Genomic DNA, 19,839 nt, shown 5'->3' with positions numbered 1-19,839 from the left:
GCACCATCTTACAGGATTTTATTTAAAACACTGTCTTTCATGTTCTATAAACTCTGACAATTGAGATCTTTAACCAGTGAGCATTCAAGCTTAAAATTATTTTTGAAAACGAGTCATGGAAAACAAAAGTATGTCAGTTTTAACTGTCGAAAGCAAACAGAAAAACAAACTGCAAAGTGGTTATGCCTCCAAAGACAAAATACTTTCCAGCATCTCGTTATCCTGATATGTGTAGTATGGCAAGTTGTTTGTTGCTCGTATCTTCCGGTTTAATGACTGCAAAATATAGGCGTTATTACCATGTAGAAAGAGCATCTAAAGATTTCCTTTTTGTTCGCCATATACATAAAACACTATTGTCCATGGTGGCGCTTTACCAACATGGAGACGGTGGAAGGCCAACATTCGGATGCTGTTTTCACTGATGATTGCAAAGTGATGTAATACAAAAGGCAACAGAACTCAATGCAGTCTTCATTAGCCACCTGTAAACAGCTAATAAGCAGCCAGGGACAGCAGAGGCGGTTTTCTACTATCATAATGCCTTTGATTAGTTGCAGTGAGAAGCTGGACTTCTCTCTCTGTGGCGCTCTTGGGCTAACCCTGCGCATGAAAGGCACAGTTTGAAATCAGATAGCCAAGTGGAATAATGGATAGTTTTACATTTCTGAGCTGGTGCTGGGACTTGCTACCCAAGGCTTTTCAAAGGATGCCTTGACATCCAGTCTTTTTAAGTCCGCCTCTGGCTGGCATTGTTTAGCAGATAATGAGAACCAATGATAGATCTTGTGCGGCACCCCCAACCCGGCCGGTGGACAATTAAACCTCCGCATTATGCGCTCTGAGAATCTCAGTTTCACCTATACCTAGGGCAGAAGAAAAGAGACGGGTTTGTTTTCTCTGCCGATAATTAGAGGAACTGTTCCACTCTTCAGGTGGGACTTTGACCTCTGATTCACCTTGATCATCCTTTCACAGCTATCCAGTTGGGAAAAAAAGGGACCCCCATTATCTACTGCGTGAGAAGAAAGACAAAACGGACACAGAAGAACTCCCGAACGGGTGCTTCTTCGATCTGCCTTTTTACCTCTTATAGGAATACTTTCCACTGGGCTTTGGTCGGCACTGTCCTCTTCAGCACTTTGAATTCCTGAAACAAAGAAAAGAGAAGGAAAGCGCAGCTCAGAGAGATGGTGGAAGAGTGAGACAGGAGAAACGAAAAGAAAAGAAAGAGAGAGAGCTCAGGAAGGGGGATGGGGAGCTTTTTGGATCTGAACAGCAGGACTGATTAAGACAGGTTTAAAGGGAGAATGTAGGCTGGCTGGCTTTGTCGGAAATGAGATTTGGGCAAAAGTGTATTCTCATGAGGGTCAGAGCTCTGGCATCCTGCGAGTACTGGAGGTCTCCTCTTCATCCTTCATCAGAATGGAGCCACAGAGCTGATGTTTCCTTGCTTTAGCACTGAAAATGAACCGTTAATGTGGTTTGCCTGCTTTGGGGAGTACCTCTTTAATTCTCTCTCTGATCTAAACTGTCTGGCCAAGCACGGCTCTTAACAACTGTGTGTATTTAAACAAGCTATTCATTTGAAGCCGGAAAAGCAGATCTTTGTAATAAGCAGAATTTGTTAATGCAATAAAGTGCCAGCTAAGCTGAAATGTCAAACAAGCCTACTAACCTTGTGTTTCAACAGTTTGCTCATTTGTTTTGGAAGGCCTCGCCGGCTTGATTTCCACACTGTAATCCAGAAGAGAGGGTAAGCTGCAAGAAGATGAGAGTTCACTTTCTGAGGGCTGATGGGTCTCAGATGCATGGGTCAGAAGCCTCTTCAACAGCTCCCCTGCCTGGATGACAAAGAGACGACTTGTCTTTATTTCAAGGTTCTCACACCTTTTGACTTTTCCATATTTTTTTCCAGTCATACATGATTAGATAAAATAGCTAGAAAAAATTATATTGACCATAAAAAAAAATCCTTTTGCATGTTATTCATTGTGTGTGCAGTGTCCAGAATCAACCTGACTAGATTCAATGTCTTGATTTAATAATAATAAAAAAAATAATAAAAATCTGCACCAATTGAGTGTTTGTTAATTATACATTTTGGCAGTGCTATTTAACACATTTTATTTGAATTTCAAAAATCTAATCTCCAGAATTCCAAATATTTTCTAGCAAAAATTAGTGCAGAAAAAAAGCCTGTTGATCACTGCTCAGCCTCTTATCTTTTCACATAAAAACTATATTTTTTTTTTACATGTATTATACATATATTATATATAAACTGTTAGTTAGATTGTCAGTAGTCATGCTCGGGATAGGTCCTGAGATTGGAATTAAGTTTCTCTGCATGAGATACAGAACAGACAAAACAACAGAAATATACATTGACAATATGTAAACCACAACTATAAAGCAAGCCAAATAGTCACTGCACAAGTAAAAAAAATGCTACTAAATTCTGCAGGGTGTCAAGAGAAACTGTGTCAGAAATAATGACAAGGAAGGGAGGTCAGATGTCAAATATTATCATACCCTAGCAATGGATTCACACATCAGAGGCCAAATGCCACACAACACAGTCTCATAACAACAGGAGAGTAACACCAACCCCATGACCTCATTTTAACAAAAAAGTGGAGAACTTTATAAAACTGGAATTTATAGCAGGGCTGCAACTAGGAAAGACCCATATATATGTTACAGGATGAGGTCATTTTACTGGATCAGCTGCATCAAATTCTAAAAACATTTTTTTCTCGTAATTATTACATTTTCCAGGATAATAATGCCTCCATACTTACCGCTACAAACATTACAAAATCACTGAAACTTTAAGATCAGTTTTAGCACTGCTAACGTACATTTCCAGTTTAATTCATTAAAGAACTGGAGTTTTTCCTAAAAAAAATTAAAAGAAAAAGAAAAAAAAAATTAAAAACTCCTGGTTTACTCTGATACTGAAGCCTGATTTGTTCGTGTTTGTGTAGCTGCATGAACCAATGGCGCTTCGTTCCCAAAAAGAAAAAAAAAACGGCACGGCAGCCTACGCAATGCTCATTCCCTTATCTTAGGCAACCAAGGCTATGTTAGTAACCGGAGCGTTCCCTTTCAAAAGGTCTCTCTCGTTGCGTTAACACACTTATGAGGAACAAGTCCAATAGTGCCGTGCTATAAGCAAATGCAGAATGAAGTGTGGACAAAATCTGTGCATGCAGGGTAGGGACATACAAGTTATAAAACCTGGTGAAGGTAGACGGCAACGAGTTAAATGAGTTTTCAGTTAAATAAAAGACTATTCCCTATATATTTCATAGAGTATTTCTGTAAAAAAAAGTCTTGTCTCGTTCTCGTGAACCCAGTCTCATCTCATCTCGTGGGATAAGTGTCTCGTCACACCCCTAATATATATATATAAAACTAAACAGTGAAGCAGAAACCAGGGGAGAGTGAGTGATACCTTCTCAGTGTAGGTGGCATTGTTTGGGACTAGCAGTGGAGTGAAGAGCTGGATGATGTGGTCAGTGCTGAGGATTTTCTGTTGCTGAAGCTGAAAGAAGTGTCTAAAACAGCAGTCCCACAGCAGAGCGCTTTCAGCTGACAGACATGACCTGCATGCCCAAACCAGGATGAAGAAATGTATCACACACACAACTTCATTCATATACATCACAATCAAATAACTGCAAGAAACATGAACCACCCTGTGACTGGCTCAATAACACAATATTTATTTTTAAATAGTTAATACTTTATTGTGGTTATATTTGTATTCCTTTAAATATGTACATATCATTGATATAATTTAAACAAAAATGTAATATTACAAAAACAGCTTTATGATTAAGGACGTATTATTCAAACAATCAAACAGTCTCTTGCTATACATAAGTGAAACAACCTTAATAGATGCTATGAGTCCAGAGAACAGTAATGCACTATACCTGATCTGTTCTGGTTTTGTAGCTGATGACCAGTAAGTGTTGATCAGATCATTGGGTAACAGGCTTCCATGAGACAGACTGCAGGACAACAGGGGCAGCTGCTGCAGAACAACCGCACCACACGAATGCAGCTCCACACCATCCAGACGCCCACACTGACCACATATACTGGGCAATACATAAAGAAACATCACACTAGAAATGAGAATGTGTGGAGTGTAGGCACACACACTGGAGCCTCCCTTGAAAAATCACACAAATAATGCAGCATTACTAAAAGTGCACTTATTTTATTAGTACAGATACTCTCCACTTATTTCAATCTACACAAATAAAAACAGAAAACAATAAACTAGCATGTATAGGCGCCATTGCAAAATGGCTACTATAACAATTCACTGTGATTCAAAACCTCTTAGAAACCAAGATTTATTGCTAGAGTGTTGTTGGTGCCGAAGTAATGGCACTCAATTTATAGTGAGAGCCCTTAAAGGCAGGGTAATGCAACTTCCACTGAATCTGTGAACACTAAAGCACCATGAGAGGAAGCAGACTCAAACAGGGAACAAAACATCTTCCTTCTCTGACCTGATGATATCATCGAGTTTCTGCTCATTGACTGTGCTTCTGTAGAGGTTCACGTCTTTAGCACTGAGACGTCGCTCAATGCTGTCTAGAAGATGACAAAATCCTTCCATGGAGAGCCTGGAGAAATTTTCCAAAAATAAGAACAAAGAACAAGAAGTTAAATGATTGTGTATGTTGAATATTTACTGTTATTGTATACAGCTTTATTAACTTTCCTCTTGCATGTTGAAATTTTACAACAAGAATCTACATTTGCAAGCCTTTTTATTTGTGTAATTTAACATATTTCTGAGCAAAAATAATGTGTAATGGGAAATATATATAAGATGGGACTTGATATTATCCACTGGGAATTGACATGATCAGAGAAATTGAATTTTCCATTTCGGAACAGAGTCAAAGCTGAGTGAGTGAGTTTGCAATAAATTCTGGAGGACTATTTCCCACCTAAAAAACCTCCGGCACAAACTTCTGAGGGAAATTTAGAACCGGGATGAGGAGGCTGAAGAATAAGTTCACCCTTGACAGCATCTAGAAATATGCGAATTGTAACTCTTTTTCAAATCTACCATGATTTGCTATTATTGCTGTCAAATTAATTAGATTAACTGAATTTATATTACTCTTTACATATTATTACTTAACATAATCCAACAGGGTGAAAACAGAGGTGAAGCATGTAATTACATTATTTATCTTTATTTATATAGCGCTTAATACAATACAGACTGTCATAACAGCTTTACAATCTTAAACAGGAATACATGTGATGATAATGCAAAAGGACAATAGAAAAATGGTCGGTTAAAGTCAGTTCATCATTGATTCAGTGAGGTCATCATCCAGCTCAATTCAGCTCTCTCTAAATAGTGTTTGTGCAATTAACTCAACAATACTGCCAGAAACTGTTTCTCGAACAAGCCAAAGGCAATAGTGGCAAGGAACCAAAACTCCATAAGTGACAGAAATGGAGGGGAAAAAAACCCCTCAGAAACCAGGCTGAGTCGGTTCTGTGTATTTGGTGTACCAGAATTTGGCCACATGATTTAATGTTCAAAAAACACATTATTTTTCAAATACTGTACATTATTGTAGGTCCTCTATGCCCCGCCTCTCTCAAACACATTGTTTTCTACAAAGTCCCTCCTTCTGACAAGCGCAGTCTGCGCTGATTGGCGAACTGACCCAGTGCATTGTGATTGGCCAAACACCACAAGCACTCATCGGAAATGTAACGCCCCTTTCCATGATCTTGAGCTTCATCTTTCAAAATAAATGTAAAGACAGTTAATAATGTCCTTAGTTTAACCATCAGTTCAAGCCCAAAAGGGGACCAGAGTCACGTGACAGACACAGTGATGAAGCTCCTACGTGTTTGCAGTACACAAGCCACTGACGGTTAAGACAGCTGAGTCCCTGTCTCTCTCTCTCTCTCTTACTGTACATACACAAACACGACACGCAAAACTCTGCATTTGAACATTCAATAGCAAATACTTAAACTAATAACAAAACATACTTACAGTAGTTGATTCAGAAGCGCCAGATTGTCGTAGCAAAGTCAAAATTATGTCCTCTCCTAGGTTCACGAAACGGTCATCCATAAAATACGTTGCTGTTCTGTTGTAAGTAATCTTAAAGATTCCTAAATGCATCTACTTTCAGAAGGCCAAATAAAGTGCTTTTGCTTTCGCCTAGAAATGCACAGCATCTCCCTGACATGGCTGCTTCAACACTAACTGCGGTTACTGAAACCATGCCTTCTCTTTTTGAGTGAACATTTATGCGGCATTATGCAAATATTTCCACGAGGGACTGAAAAATCCATCCTGCGCAGGTTTCTAGCTTGAACTGAGGCGCTAAAGTCATCGCAGGTGTGGCACAGCGCTGCTGTGCGGCAGAGATGAGGACTGTTTGAAACTCTTTTTTTTTCCACTAAAACTTTGATGCGCTTAATATTGAACTTAATATTTCCTCGTGACGTAGTCATGTGGGGGCATGTTTGAATGAGCCGTTTTAGGGGGGCGTGGCAGAGTCTTAACTTTGATAAAGAATATCTCTTTGGTTTTGAGACTTTAGGCTTTGCAACTTCAGGGATCTTATCTATGCACAATCAGCTTGTAACACTCCAAAGGGAAAGGAAACTTGAAATAGCATCATAAGACCCCTTAAACATATACAAAAATATCCATTAAAACTTCAGACGTTACTTAAGATCAGTGAATGATTTTTCTTTTGTTCTTTTTAATTATTACATTATACATTACATTATACATTATTAACATAAGAAATGTACGGATCTCAGGATCTGAGATGGCTTTGTTTGTGCACTTCAGTTGTGTGCACGGTGCGCACAGAAACAATCTGTCACAGCATGTGAGTACCGCATTGAGATGTCTTGTGCTTAAATGGCTTAAAATTAGTTTAATGTTTAAACTGACAAGACATAAAACACTTGAGAATGATAAAACTTTCTTGAGGAAGCAGCACTGGCCCGATCGTTCAGACAGTTTTGGGGGTCTAAGACGAAACATAGTGGGGCTGAAACCTAAAAGGGTTTAGGACTGCCCCGGTATAGTGTGCGTAATTATAATGAAACAAATATTTACATTTATTTACATTTACATTTATGCATTTAGCAGACGCTTTTATCCAAAGGGACTTACAGTGCATTCAGGCTAACATTTTTTTACCTAACATGTGTTCCCTTGGAATTGAACTCACAACCTTTTGCGCTGCTAACGCAATGCTCTACCACTGAGCAACAGGGACATATATATAACCTGATAATAAATATATAAAACCTGATAATAAATATATAACCTGATAATAAACATATTACCTGATTCAATGTGATGGCTGAGCATGTTTCTGATAGCAACATGCCAATACGTGGCTGGATTCCCAAAACACGGCTAACCGTAAATCATCTTACACTATCAATAAGCGTGACTGATACTCGAGCCAACTCTGCTCTAATTGTCGACTGATTAGCAGTGGGACAAATCAGATTGCCCCCAGTGGATGGTTAAAGATTTGCTAGCTCGTATTCATAAATAGGCTACTTGAGAGTATGCCTCTAAATTAACAGATGCTTGCGCCCCCCTTGAAAGGTGCTGGCACCCCCCTAGGTTGAAAACCCCTGTTCTAGATTATTACATGCAGAGGTTTTTGGTCCCATAATTAACACCTCTGTTTTTTTTGTTTTTGTTTTTTCCTAAATTCAGCAGTAGGAAATCACTAGTCATCCAGTCATAATTTTTATATATAAATGAGCTATGCATTCTGTTTGAATTGGTATCGGACCGCAAAGAAATATAGAGCTGAGTAGAGGTTGACCGATATATCGCCATGGCCAATATATTAACTGATTTTTGTATTTGTATTTCTAATAAGACATTTAATTTCACAAACCTTGTAGACTTAGTCGAATCCAGCTGTGAGATCTTGTGAAGTGTGCATTTGTATCCTGCATGATCACGTGTACTCTGCATGATGATCAGGCTTTGTAAATTAAATACGGACGGGAGGAGAGTTCAGATTCACTAAAGAGGCACGATTGGTCATGGGTCAAAAGTAAGGAGAGATGGCTGACAAGATGTTGGAGGATTTCCTCCTCATCAGATCTTGAGCTCATTGACAAATATCTTTGATCATAAGATGCGCTCCCTTACACGGTGTGCGCGCGATCACAAAATCTAATTATATACAAATTTGGAATGTTTGGGGGAATGAATAAAAAAAAAATAAAAAATCAAGGGAGTGGATGGGAGCACGCGGTAATTGTCAGAAATTCAGCGAGAGTGGGATCAACAAGCCCCGCGCTATCACGCAGCGGTGCACTCAGTCAGTGAGCGCCGTAACAGATGACGTCTATAAATAAACTACACAGAACCCCACTATTCGGACAAATACACATAATGAAAAGATGATAAGTTGGTTGTGGACTTGACATAGTTTCAGAAAAATGGTTGCAGGAATCTAATTTTTCATGGTATCTTCTTCAGATTTGAAATAGAAACTCATGAGACATGTGACTTTCAACCCATTACTTTTCTGGATTGCTCCAGGACTGATTTCATGTATTTTTATATGAAATAATAATAATAAAAAAAATCAGTATGGTAAAATTTTTTAAAGGCACTTCAGGGTCTGTAACGTTTTATCTTTTTGAGCATTATCATCTCCAGAGAGTCCTGGTTAACAGGTTAATGAGAGGCTTAATAACAGACAGTTAGAAGGTTTTTGTACACATCCTAATGACAATGATGAATTAATAATATTCAGAAGAAGATCCATGACTTCTGGAAGCAGTTCTTTTAGTAGCTTAGATGGTATATGGTCTAACATACATGTTGTTGGTTTAGATGATTTAACAAGTTTATACAATTCTTCCGGTCCTATAGCAAAGAATGAGTGGAATTGTCCCTCAGGTGAATCTATATTGCACTGTCTGATGTGATACTGTAGCTGATGGCTGCATAGCTAAGTCTGTTATTGGCTACACTGCGCAACCCTTTAAACACGTGTTACAAATAGAAACTATATGCCTAGCTTGCGCATGTCAATCATTTTAATGTTAAATTAAAATATGATGCGATTTAAATTTTTCCCTTCTCTTTGGAGTGTTACAAGCTCTTGGTGCATGAAGAAGATCTGAAAAGTTGCAAAGACTAAAGTCCCAAATCCAAAGATATATTCGTTATCAAAGTTAAGACTCAGCCATGCCCCCCTAAAACAGCTCATTCAAACATGCCCCCACGTCTATGTCACTATGTGGAAATATTTGCGTAATGCCGCCCAAATGTTCACGCAAAGAGAGAAGGGGTGGTTTCAGTAACCGCAGTTAGTGTTGAAGCAGGCATTAAATAATCTTCCATAATCTGGAAGATTATTTAAAAAGCAGTCTTCTGTTGTAGAAATGATGGTTCTACCATATTTGTAATAAGGAGTTGAGTTTACAGCTTTAGCTCTATGGAGTATACACAAGACTATATAATGATCTGAGATTTCATCTTTCCACTGCTGAACTGCAATGCCATTGACATCAATTCCATGTGATAGTGTTAAATCTAAAGTATGATATTCACAATGAGCAGGTCCTGACACATGTTGTCTAATCCCAATAGACTGTCTATAAATGCTGATCCCAATGCATCTTTTTCATCATCTACATGGATATTAAAATAATTAATACTTTATCTGCAGCCAGCACAAGCTCAGATAGTAAATCAGCAAATTCTTTGATAAAGTCTGTATGGTGCCCTGATGGCCTGTATACAGTAGTCAGTACAAACGTCAGTAGGGGTATATCATTACCACTTATTACACTAGATAATGATATGTAAAGCACCACAAAATTGTTTAACATATGACCATGATTTTTTGTTTTTAAACTCAATATTATCACATACAGTATATGGATTAGTTATTTGGTCTCAGACAAATCAATCTATAACTAATCAGACTGAATGTCTTTACAATAGAGCTTTGAAAATTTTAGACAGAAAGCAAATAAGATACCATCATTGTCTTAAATATAAGATTTTGAGTTTTGCTCACTTTGTCTTTTTTTCACTATGTAAAGATTGTGTTTAAATGTTTAAATGGTCTTGCCTCTATGCCCTTATGCAAATTTTTTGAAAGATTGCAGGGGAGCAGCAGATCCACCAGAGCAGCTTCTGGTGGAAATTGTAAAAGTTTTATTTTGTAAAGCCCCGATCATACTACACAATTTTAGCCCGATTTTGCCACGATCTGCTTGACATAGGGTGTCATGGGGATTCGTATATGACAATGGGCGTCGGGACGCACAATTCAATATTTTTTTTTCTTGTGTAGTGTGTCATAGTGCACGACACCTCTGCGATGCTTTACGACGTCAACACAGAAAGACTAGCATGTTTAATTTTTTTTTTCTCATCGTACACGACAAGTTCCATCACATCTGTGACACTGGCCAATAAGAACACAGAAGCGCCTTCGCAGAAGCTTTCAAACATGCCGAAACAAAAGGGAGACAATGGTATCGGTCTTGCTAGGCGTAATTTTGCAATGGAGGAAAATGTTTGTGGAGCTACAGCGACAATACTCCTGCATTTATGATGAGGGACTACCGCCATAGTGAAAAAAGGTAAAATAAAAAACTATTTTACCTCAGTTCTCTTTGACAGTCCATACCATCCTCTTCATGCCATCCAGATTTGTATCCATCGTCAGGTTTTCTTTCTTTTTTGGGCTTTTCTGATGACAAGACAGGGCAAAACACGCTGTTCGCTAGTCATTGTTTGTTTACGCTCATAGCACCTTCTGTCTTGTCCCACGCTATTGATGACAGCATACACGTTGTTATGATGGCATGCAATGAATGACCAGGTAGCATCATATAGTCTGACATGTTTCTTGTTCAGGACTCAACAATATTTTATGAGTCAAAATTGCATAATCTGACACAGTGACAGGGCTTAAAACATCTTTTGCTCAGACTTTTGTCTAAGTGAAGGGTGTACAATTTTGGAATTCATTGCTTGTTTATCTAAAATCTGTTGCAAATTATAATAATTAAAAAAAAGCTACGGAATCTTGGTTGATTCAGCAACAAACTTTTAGTCATATTACGAAGTTTTTTTTTTTTGTATACTTGTTTTTTGTATTTGCAATTTATAAAAGCCCTCCTAGGGACAAGTGCTGCAAATTAGCTTTAGCTACAACCAGTATGATACATGGATGGGACTACTGTATTTCAGTTTCATCTATGTTTATTGTATCTGTCCCTATACAAATAAAACATTAAATAAATAAATTACTTAAAAAGAATTATACTTGAAACTAGACCTCTGAGAAATACCGAAAATATTGCTATAAATTGTTGCAACACCTTCCCCTTTACCTTTTGAATGCAGCTCATGTTTAAAACAGTAAACTTGGGGAGAAGACTTATTTAGAGTAGGGCTGTGTGATATGGACAAAAAAACCTATCACGATTTTTTGTTAAATTTTGCGATTTCGATTTTAATCACGATTTTGACGATAAATTTTAAACATTTCCAAAAGAAAACCAATGAGAGCTTTATCAAAAAGTTGTAACATGTCTCTAGAACAGACATAGGTCAAAATAATCACTAAGTAAAGACGTCAAACAAAAAGTCTAGACATATGGCAAAAAAAGAAAAAAAAAAAACGTGTCCAGGGCTTTTTTTTTTTTTTTTTGCCATGCATTGGTCATAGAGCTCATTGTAGCGGTGCCTCAGGTGCTGAAATATATTTATTGCCCAAGGTTCACACGTACTCCATCTGCAGTGCGTATACAATATGTGTATGCGGTGCAGAAGCAGCAGCAAGAGCGCGTTATTGTAACGCGAAAGCACATTAAAATAATGCGCGAGCGCGAATCTCTCCGCTCGCAAGCAGATTTCCTCTCCTTTGTAACAAAACCAGACACGCGTGCTCAGATACACGCTGCTCTCGTCCGGAGAGAATGCGCGCACTTAAAACATGTCTCCTCTCACTCACTCACTCACAACTCTCTCTATGCTCATGCGCTAGATATTCATTCTTTTCGCACCTTTCGATTTCTAACCTTTTCTGTTCACATCTTTTACCGTGTGCAGTGTGAACGTTCTGATCCATTAACATGGGCTCGGAAAAAATACGCATCACAGACAGTGTTTTTGAACCTGGAGTTAGGCATATGCCCAGTCTGTTCTGTTCTCGCGCTCCACTTAGGTGCGCTGCATTCTGATTGAATCAGATAGCATACTGCGGGAGGTCGGGACCGCGGAAAATCGTGCTATAAAGCGATTTAGAAATCGCGCACGCTCAAATCGTGATTTTATTACGATTTCGATTAATCGCACAGCCCTAATTTAGAGTGATGTAATCATCTGGTTTTAGCCAAGTTTCGGTCAAACATAGCACTTCGATATACATGTATCTTTAACACCAAGCATTTCTGCAGACTCTGTTGATATTCTCCTTGATACCTTTAACTCAAAAGTTAAGAATGTTATTGATGATATTGCCCCAATAATAGTCAGTAAGAAAACAAACAGACAGAAATCAGTTTGGAGAAGATCAACAGCAGTTCAGACTATGAAAAGGCAATGCAGAAAAGGCGAGCGGATGTGGCGGAAGACAAAACTTGAAAATTCACTATAGCCTTCATGCTTTCAATGTGAAACCAGCCACAGCTAGACAGAATTTCTTCTCAAACCTTATAAACAGTAACTTAAACAACACTCGTACTCTTTTTCCCACTATTGAGAGACTGACAAACCCCCCAAGTCAGATTCCCAGTGAAATGCTCTCAGTTAGCAAATGCAATGAGTTTGCTTCCTTCTTTTCTGAGAAGATCATTAATATCAGGAAGGAGATTAGCACATTCTCAAGAAATGCAGAGGTCAGACAGATTTGGCCGCAATATCAAAAAGATATACTATGTCTATTTTTGAAGCAACTGATAGCAAAATTTTGGAAGAAATAGTGCAGCACCTAAAATCGTCAACCTGCTATCTTCACACTTCCCACATCTTTTTCCAAAAGTGTGCTTAACTGTTTAGAAGCAGATCTCTTAGAAGTGGTGAAAGCCGCACTTTTCTGGGGTATTTCCAAACACCCTGTAAAACTGCAGTTGTTAAGCCCCTCCTGAAAAAGAGCAATCTTGATAACACCATTTTGAGCAATTATAGACCAATATCTAATCTTCCTTTTATAGGCAAAATTATAGAAAAGGTAGTTTTTAATCAGCTGAACAAATACTTAAACTCAAATGGATACCTTGACAATTTTCAATATGGTTTCCGACCGTGTCACAGCACAGAGACAGCACTCATTAAGATAATAAATGATATTCGCTTAAATTCTGACTCTGGCAAAATATCAGTGCTGGTATTGCTAGATCTCAGTGCTGCATTTGACACTGTCGATCATAACATACTACTAGAGAGACTGGAAAACTGGGTCTGGCTTTCTGCGATGTTACTCAAATGTTTCAGGTCATACTTAGAAGGGAGAGGTTATTATGTGAGTATAGGAGAGCATACGTCTAAGTGGACGTCCATGACATGCGGAGTCCCACAAGGCTCAATTATTGCACCGCTCTTGTTTAGCCTGTATATGCTCCACTAAGTCAAATAATGAGAAAGAACCAAAATGCCTATCACAGCTATGCTGAGGATACCCAGATTTACCTAGCCTTATCACCAAATGACTACAGCCCCATTGACTCCCTCTGCCAATGTATTGATGAAATTAATAGTTGGATGTGCCAGAAATTTCTTCAGTTAAGCAAGGAAAAAACTGAAGTCATTGCATTTGGAAACAAAGATGAAGTTTTCAAGGTGAATGCATGCCTTGACTATAGGGGTCAAACAACTAAAAATCAAGTCAAGAATCTTGGTGTGATTCTGGAGACGGACCTTAGTTTCAGTAGTCATGTCAAAGCAGTAACTAAATCAGCATAATATCATCTAAAAAACATTGCAAGAATTAGATGTTTTGTTTCCAGTCACGACTCGGAGAAACTTGTTCATGCCTTTATCACCAGCAGGGTGAACTATTGTAATGGTCTCCTCACCGGCCTTCACAAGAAGACCATTAGCCAGCTGCAGCTCATCCAGAACGCTGCAGCCAGGATTCTGACTAGAACCAGAAAATCTGAGCATATCACACCAGTCCTCAGGTCCTTACACTGGTTTCCAGTTACATTTAGGATTGATTTTAAAGTACTTTTACTCATTTATAAATCACTCAATGAAATAGGACCAAAATATATTGCAGATATGTTAACTGAATATAAGCCTAACAGACCACTCAGATCATAAGGATCGAGTCAGTTAGAAATACCAAGGGTTCACACAAATCAAGGGGAGTCCGCCTTTATTTACTATGCTGCTCGCAGTTGGAATCAGCTTCCAGAAGAGATCAGATGTGCTAAAATATTAGTCATATTTAAATCTACTCAAAACTCACCTGTTCAGCTGTGCATTTATTGAATGAGCACTGTGCGATGTCCGAACTGATTGCACTGTATTTTACATATTCACTGTATTTTATGTAAAATTGTTTTCTATTTTTAACTGTTTTAAATTCATTTTAAATAAGTCAATTTGTAAATAATTTTAAAAGTTTTAAAATTGCTTGTTTTATTTTTGTTATTTTTCTTCATGATTATTTTACTTTCTTTTATTACTATTTAGCACTTTGAATTACCATTGTTTATGAAATGTGCTATATAAATAAACTTACCTTGCCTTGCCTTGCCTTCGAGGTTGCTTTTGTAGAAAAGGATCTAATATTCATTTAATCAAAGCATTATCATTTGTTAATATCTGTATTTTATTTGTTGAATACCATTTAAATTGTTACCCCTTAAATTTGTTTGGAAGTTTTTTGTATTTGCTAGTTCAGGGAACAGATAGACACTGCGCCCAAAATCGCATACTTCCCTACTATCTACCTTTTTCTTAAACACGGAAGTAAGCCTATGAGCAAGACTTCCAGTTCAATAGCCGATATAGAGAAATAACGAGAAGAATAATAACATGCAGTAAACGGTAAAACTGTTTGCAACACATTCAAATAATATGGTAAGACACACCAATTTTCAATATCAAGCAGCAAAACAAGCTGTTTTGTACAGCTGAAAATAGCTGGACGCAAATGAGACCGAAACCCAGACCCATAAAATTTACAAATGGGATTTTACATTTTTACGCCCATTTTCACGGAAAGAAAGAGGTGGATTTAGTAGGCGCAAAACAGTACGTGAGGCAAGTAGTATGTCCGAATTCATAGTATTAAAAAAAAGTAGGGCGAAAAGTACCTGGATGACCTACTTCTTCTGCCCGGATTCTGAAGTACGCATTTGATGGACACTTTACTATCCCATGGGAGAGTATTTATGAATGGCAGTAAAGTGATCTGATGCTGGTCGGTCATGTGACAGTAACAACCTGGCGGATGTAGTACGTCCGAATTTCATTCATACTACCCATATTCATAGAATATACACTCACCTAAAGGATTATTAGGAACACCATACTAATACTGTGTTTGACCCCCTTTCGCCTTCAGAACTGCCTTAGTTCTACGTGGCATTGATTCAACAAGGTGCTGAAAGCATTCTTTAGAAATGTTGGCCCATATTGATAGGATAGCATCTTGCAGTTGATGGAGATTTGTGGGATCCACATCCAGGGCACGAAGCTCCTGTTCCACCACATCCCAAAGATGCTCTATTGGGTTGAGATCTGGTGACTGTGGGGGCCATTTTAGTACAGTGAACTCATTGTCATGTTCAAGAAAACTAATTTGAAATGATTCGAGCTTTGTGACATGGTGCATTATCCTGCTGGAAGTAGTCATCAGAGGATGGGTACATGGTGGTCATAAAGGGATGGACATGGTCAGAAACAATGCTCAGGTAGGCCGTGGCATTTAAACGATGCCCAATTAGCACTAAGGGGCCAAAAGTGTGCCAAGAATACATCCCCCACACCATTACACTACCACCACCAGCCTGCACAGTGGTAACAAGGCATGATGGATCCATGTTCTCATTCTGTTTACGCCAAATTCTGACTCTACCTTTCAACAGAAATCGAGACTCATCAGACCAGGCAACGTTTTTCCAGTCTTCAACTGTCCAATTTTGGTGAGCTTGTGCAAATTGTAGCCTCTTTTTCCTATTTGTAGTGGTGATGAGTTGTACCCGGTGTGGTCTTCTGCTGTTGTAGCCCATCCGCCTCAAGGTTGTGCGTGTTGTGGCTCCACAAATGCTTTGCTGCATACCTCGGTTGTAACGGATTGGTTACTTCAGTCAAAGTTGCTCTTCTATCAGGTTGAATCAGTCGGCCCATTCTCCTCTGACCTCTAGCATCAACAAGGCATTTTCGCCCACAGGACTGCCGCATACTGGATGTTTTTCCCTTTTCACACCATTTTTTGTAAACCCTAGAAATGGTTGTGCGTGAAAATCCCAGTAACTGAGCAGATTGTGAAATACTCAGACCGGCCCGTCTGGCACCAACAATCATGCCACGCTCAAAATTGCTTAAATCACCTTTCTTTCCCATTCTGACATTCAGTTTGGAGTTCAGGAGATTGTCTTGACCAGGACCACACCCCTAAATGCATTGAAGCAACTGCCATGTGATTGGTTGATTAGATAATTGCATTAATGAAAAATTTAACAGGTGTTCCTAATAATCCTTTAGGTGAGTGTATTTATATAGAACATACGTTTTAAAGGTTGTGAAGTAAATTAAAATTTAAACGTAGTACATAGTCTCTATAGTATGATATCCAGGTGAAGGAGTCTCTATGTGCTGACTTCTGTGTCGTGAGGTGACTAGCAGAAGTTCGGTTTAGCCAGTCTGTCTGCTTTCTGACCTAGGCACCAGTTAGTCAAGTACAAACTCTAAGCGGGTACTCACACTAGGCGACCTAAATGTGCCCAAGCAAGTTTGATCCCAAAGCCTAGTATGTTTGACTAGTGTGATCGTTGCGTACTGCGCCCTGGTGCGGTTCATTTGGCCGTCCCTGGCACGCTTGTAAGAGGTGGGCCAGAGCATGGCTCAATTGGGTTCGGATGAGGTATGCATGTAGTGTGATCGTTTACTGCACTGGAGCACAGAACAGCTACTTTTGTATGTACCTCTGAGGTCTAAGGGGGTTTTGGGGGCCTGGAGAAGTTTTGACATGCCCTGACTTTTGTGCTTTTTTTCAGTTGCTACATGGCTAAAGTATTCAGTAAAAACTGGGCTACAATAATATGTAAATAGCATGTATGTACATGACTGGGTTTTTGAGAAAAAATTTATGCGTGGTTAGTGAAAAACTACAATTTTGAAGTCACTAAAATAAGGACATAAAACATATACAGAACATTTGTTCACAAGACTGTCAAACCTGGAGCATGTAGCCTAGAATTTTTGCTTCAAAATGTGAAAATCATCTTGTTTACTCACTCACAGAAAACAATAGATTGATTGAAATTTTCTAAGACACTTTTTGTTTAGAAAGGGCATATGTGAGTAAGCGTGATTGACCATGAATATTTGTGTGATTCACCCCTGAGAAGACAAATGCCCGCATAATGAGCTACATAATGAGCCTTTCTGTCAGGTGTGTGACTGAGAGGGAAGAGTTAACAGAAAGAATGTGAGGACAATATAAATGTATATATTTTTACGTTTGTAGTTTATTTAGAATATATTTAAATGTGTACACATTATGTGAAAACTAATACAAGTATATATATAAGACTTACTCATGTTTATGATCTCTGCTGAAAAAAGCGCTTCATTCTTTTTTCTGAGGAAATCCAAAACTCAAATCCTGAGGTAATCCTCAGCTCATCTTCTTACGGTGAATTATGTCTTATTCCTCTCAGCGCGACGCAAACAGTAAAATAAAAAAAAAATTAAAAACTTGCAGAACAGTCGAGATGCTTTGTTTGCTGTTATGGGGACGTTTACCTGCCACAAGCTTCGAGCTGTCTACTGTATTTTCCGCACTATAAGGCGCACCGGATTATAAGGCGCACCTTCAATGAATGGCCTATTTTAGAACTGTTTTCATATATAGGGCGCACCGGATTATTAGGCGCATAGACTAGAAGATACTGCAGTCAAATGTTTGACTGAGTTTGCGTTATGCATCCACTAGATGGAGCTGTGCTAAAGGGAATGTCAACATTTTGACAGAGCGCCTTGATCCATATATAAGGCGCTCTGGATTATAAGGTCCACTGTCGTTTTTTGAGAAAATTAAAGGCTTTTAAGTGCGCCTTATAGTGCGGAAAATACGGTATTATAATCTCAGTAGCGCGTTCAGCGCGTGGGTGTGGTCGCATTAGATATAATGAAGGGAGACGTGAAAGACGGACATCGCATTGTTTTCATAAGGATTACTTTATCATAGAATATTTGTTTTCGGTAGCACTTGCTTAGTTTAAAAGTAGACATGTCAAGCTTTCTGTCATGTCTCTTTGTTGAGTATTCACTGAGTCACAGTTCATTTTAACCCTCTGGAGTCTAAGGGTATTTTTGGGGCCTGGAGAAGTTTTGTCATGCCCTGACATTTGTGCTTTTTTCAGTTTCTTATAAATATCTAAATGGCTAAAGTCTAATCTCACTGTAATCAGCACAAACTAGGCTATAATAATATGTGAGCAGCATGTATGTACATGATTGTTTTTTTGAGAAAAAAAATGTTATGCGTGGTTAGTGAAAAACTTAAAAATGTTAAATCACTTGAATACGGCAATAAAACACATACAGAAAATTGGTTCCCAGGAATTTTGAGAACTGGAGCTTGTAGCCTAGAATTTTTTTTTTCTAAATGATGTGAAAATCATCTCGTTTACTCACTTACAGAAAAACAATATATTGATTTAAATTTTCTAAGACACTTTTTGTTGGTAAAAGTCATATGCGAGGTAGGCGTCAACTATCATGAATTCACACCTGAGAAGACAAAGGCCTGCATAATGAGCTGCATAATGAGCCTTTCAGTCAGCTGTGTCACTGAGAGGGATGAGTTACAAGAAAGAATGTGAGGACAAAATAAAATCTACATAATTTTATGTTTGTAGTTTATTTAGAATATATTTAATTATCCCACAACATAATTTAATATTCACTTGTGAGTGCAGTTAAACAGTTTATTAGGATCAATCAAAGCTGACTTTCAAACTGAATTTTTTTGCATCATTACTCCAGTCACACAATCCTTCAGAAATCCTTTTAACAATCTTATTTTCTACAAAAAAAAAAAAACAACATTTATTGTTATTATTATTATTATTATATTATTTATTAATGTTGAAAAGAGCTGAGAATATTTTTTTTCAGGTTTTTTAGGGGGGATAAATTGAAAGAACAGCAATGATTGTTTACATTTGTTACAGTTACATTTATTGTAACATTTATATTATTTACATCAAGCTTTTGAATGGTATAGTAGTGTATATTGTTATTGAAACTTCATAATATTTCACTTGATTATACATTTAGTTCAGAAATTATAGTTTGGCAAAAGTCCTTTGGAAAAAGTCTAACTAGTAAAAAAATGTTTACACGTTTTATGTGAAAACTAGTACAAGTATATAAATAAATAAAAAGAGACTTAATCAAATCCTCAACCACCTGCTGAATAAAGTGCTTCATTCTTTTTTCTGAGGAAATCCAAATCTCAAATCCTCAACCACATCACATCTTTTTGGGGTGAATTATGTCTTATTCCTCTCATCACGAAGCAAACAGTAAAATAAAAAAAACTTGAAGAACAATCTCGCTGCGTTGTC

The 19,839-nt window shown here is 38.0% G+C and overlaps 1 protein-coding gene across 3 annotated transcripts in view; it reads right to left on the bottom strand.

Annotated features, from left to right (window-relative positions):
• The window catches only part of LOC109091653 (centrosomal protein kizuna-like), a 56,287-nt gene that overhangs the window by 8,227 nt on the left and 28,221 nt on the right, over window positions 1-19,839 (bottom strand). For 2 of the 3 annotated variants that reach the window (XM_042774323.1, XM_042774324.1), the window contains exons 7-11: window positions 4,533-4,649; window positions 3,945-4,112; window positions 3,461-3,611; window positions 1,679-1,844; window positions 1,088-1,150 (exon numbers count right to left, since the gene is read on the bottom strand). In XM_042774323.1, coding sequence (XP_042630257.1) covers window positions 1,088-1,150; window positions 1,679-1,844; window positions 3,461-3,611; window positions 3,945-4,112; window positions 4,533-4,649 — 665 coding nt within the window. Of the gene's footprint in view, window positions 1-1,087; window positions 1,151-1,183; window positions 1,462-1,678; window positions 1,845-3,460; window positions 3,612-3,944; window positions 4,113-4,532; window positions 4,650-19,839 lie in introns of those variants that run through there. The other variant, XM_042774325.1, reaches the window with a different exon arrangement.

This window comes from Cyprinus carpio, chromosome A17, assembly GCF_018340385.1.
Source record: "Cyprinus carpio isolate SPL01 chromosome A17, ASM1834038v1, whole genome shotgun sequence".
In the NCBI taxonomy this organism is placed as follows: domain Eukaryota; kingdom Metazoa; phylum Chordata; class Actinopteri; order Cypriniformes; family Cyprinidae; genus Cyprinus; species Cyprinus carpio.
The sequence above is the reverse complement of the archived record's forward strand: the minus strand, read 5'-3'. Positions and strand labels throughout refer to the sequence as shown.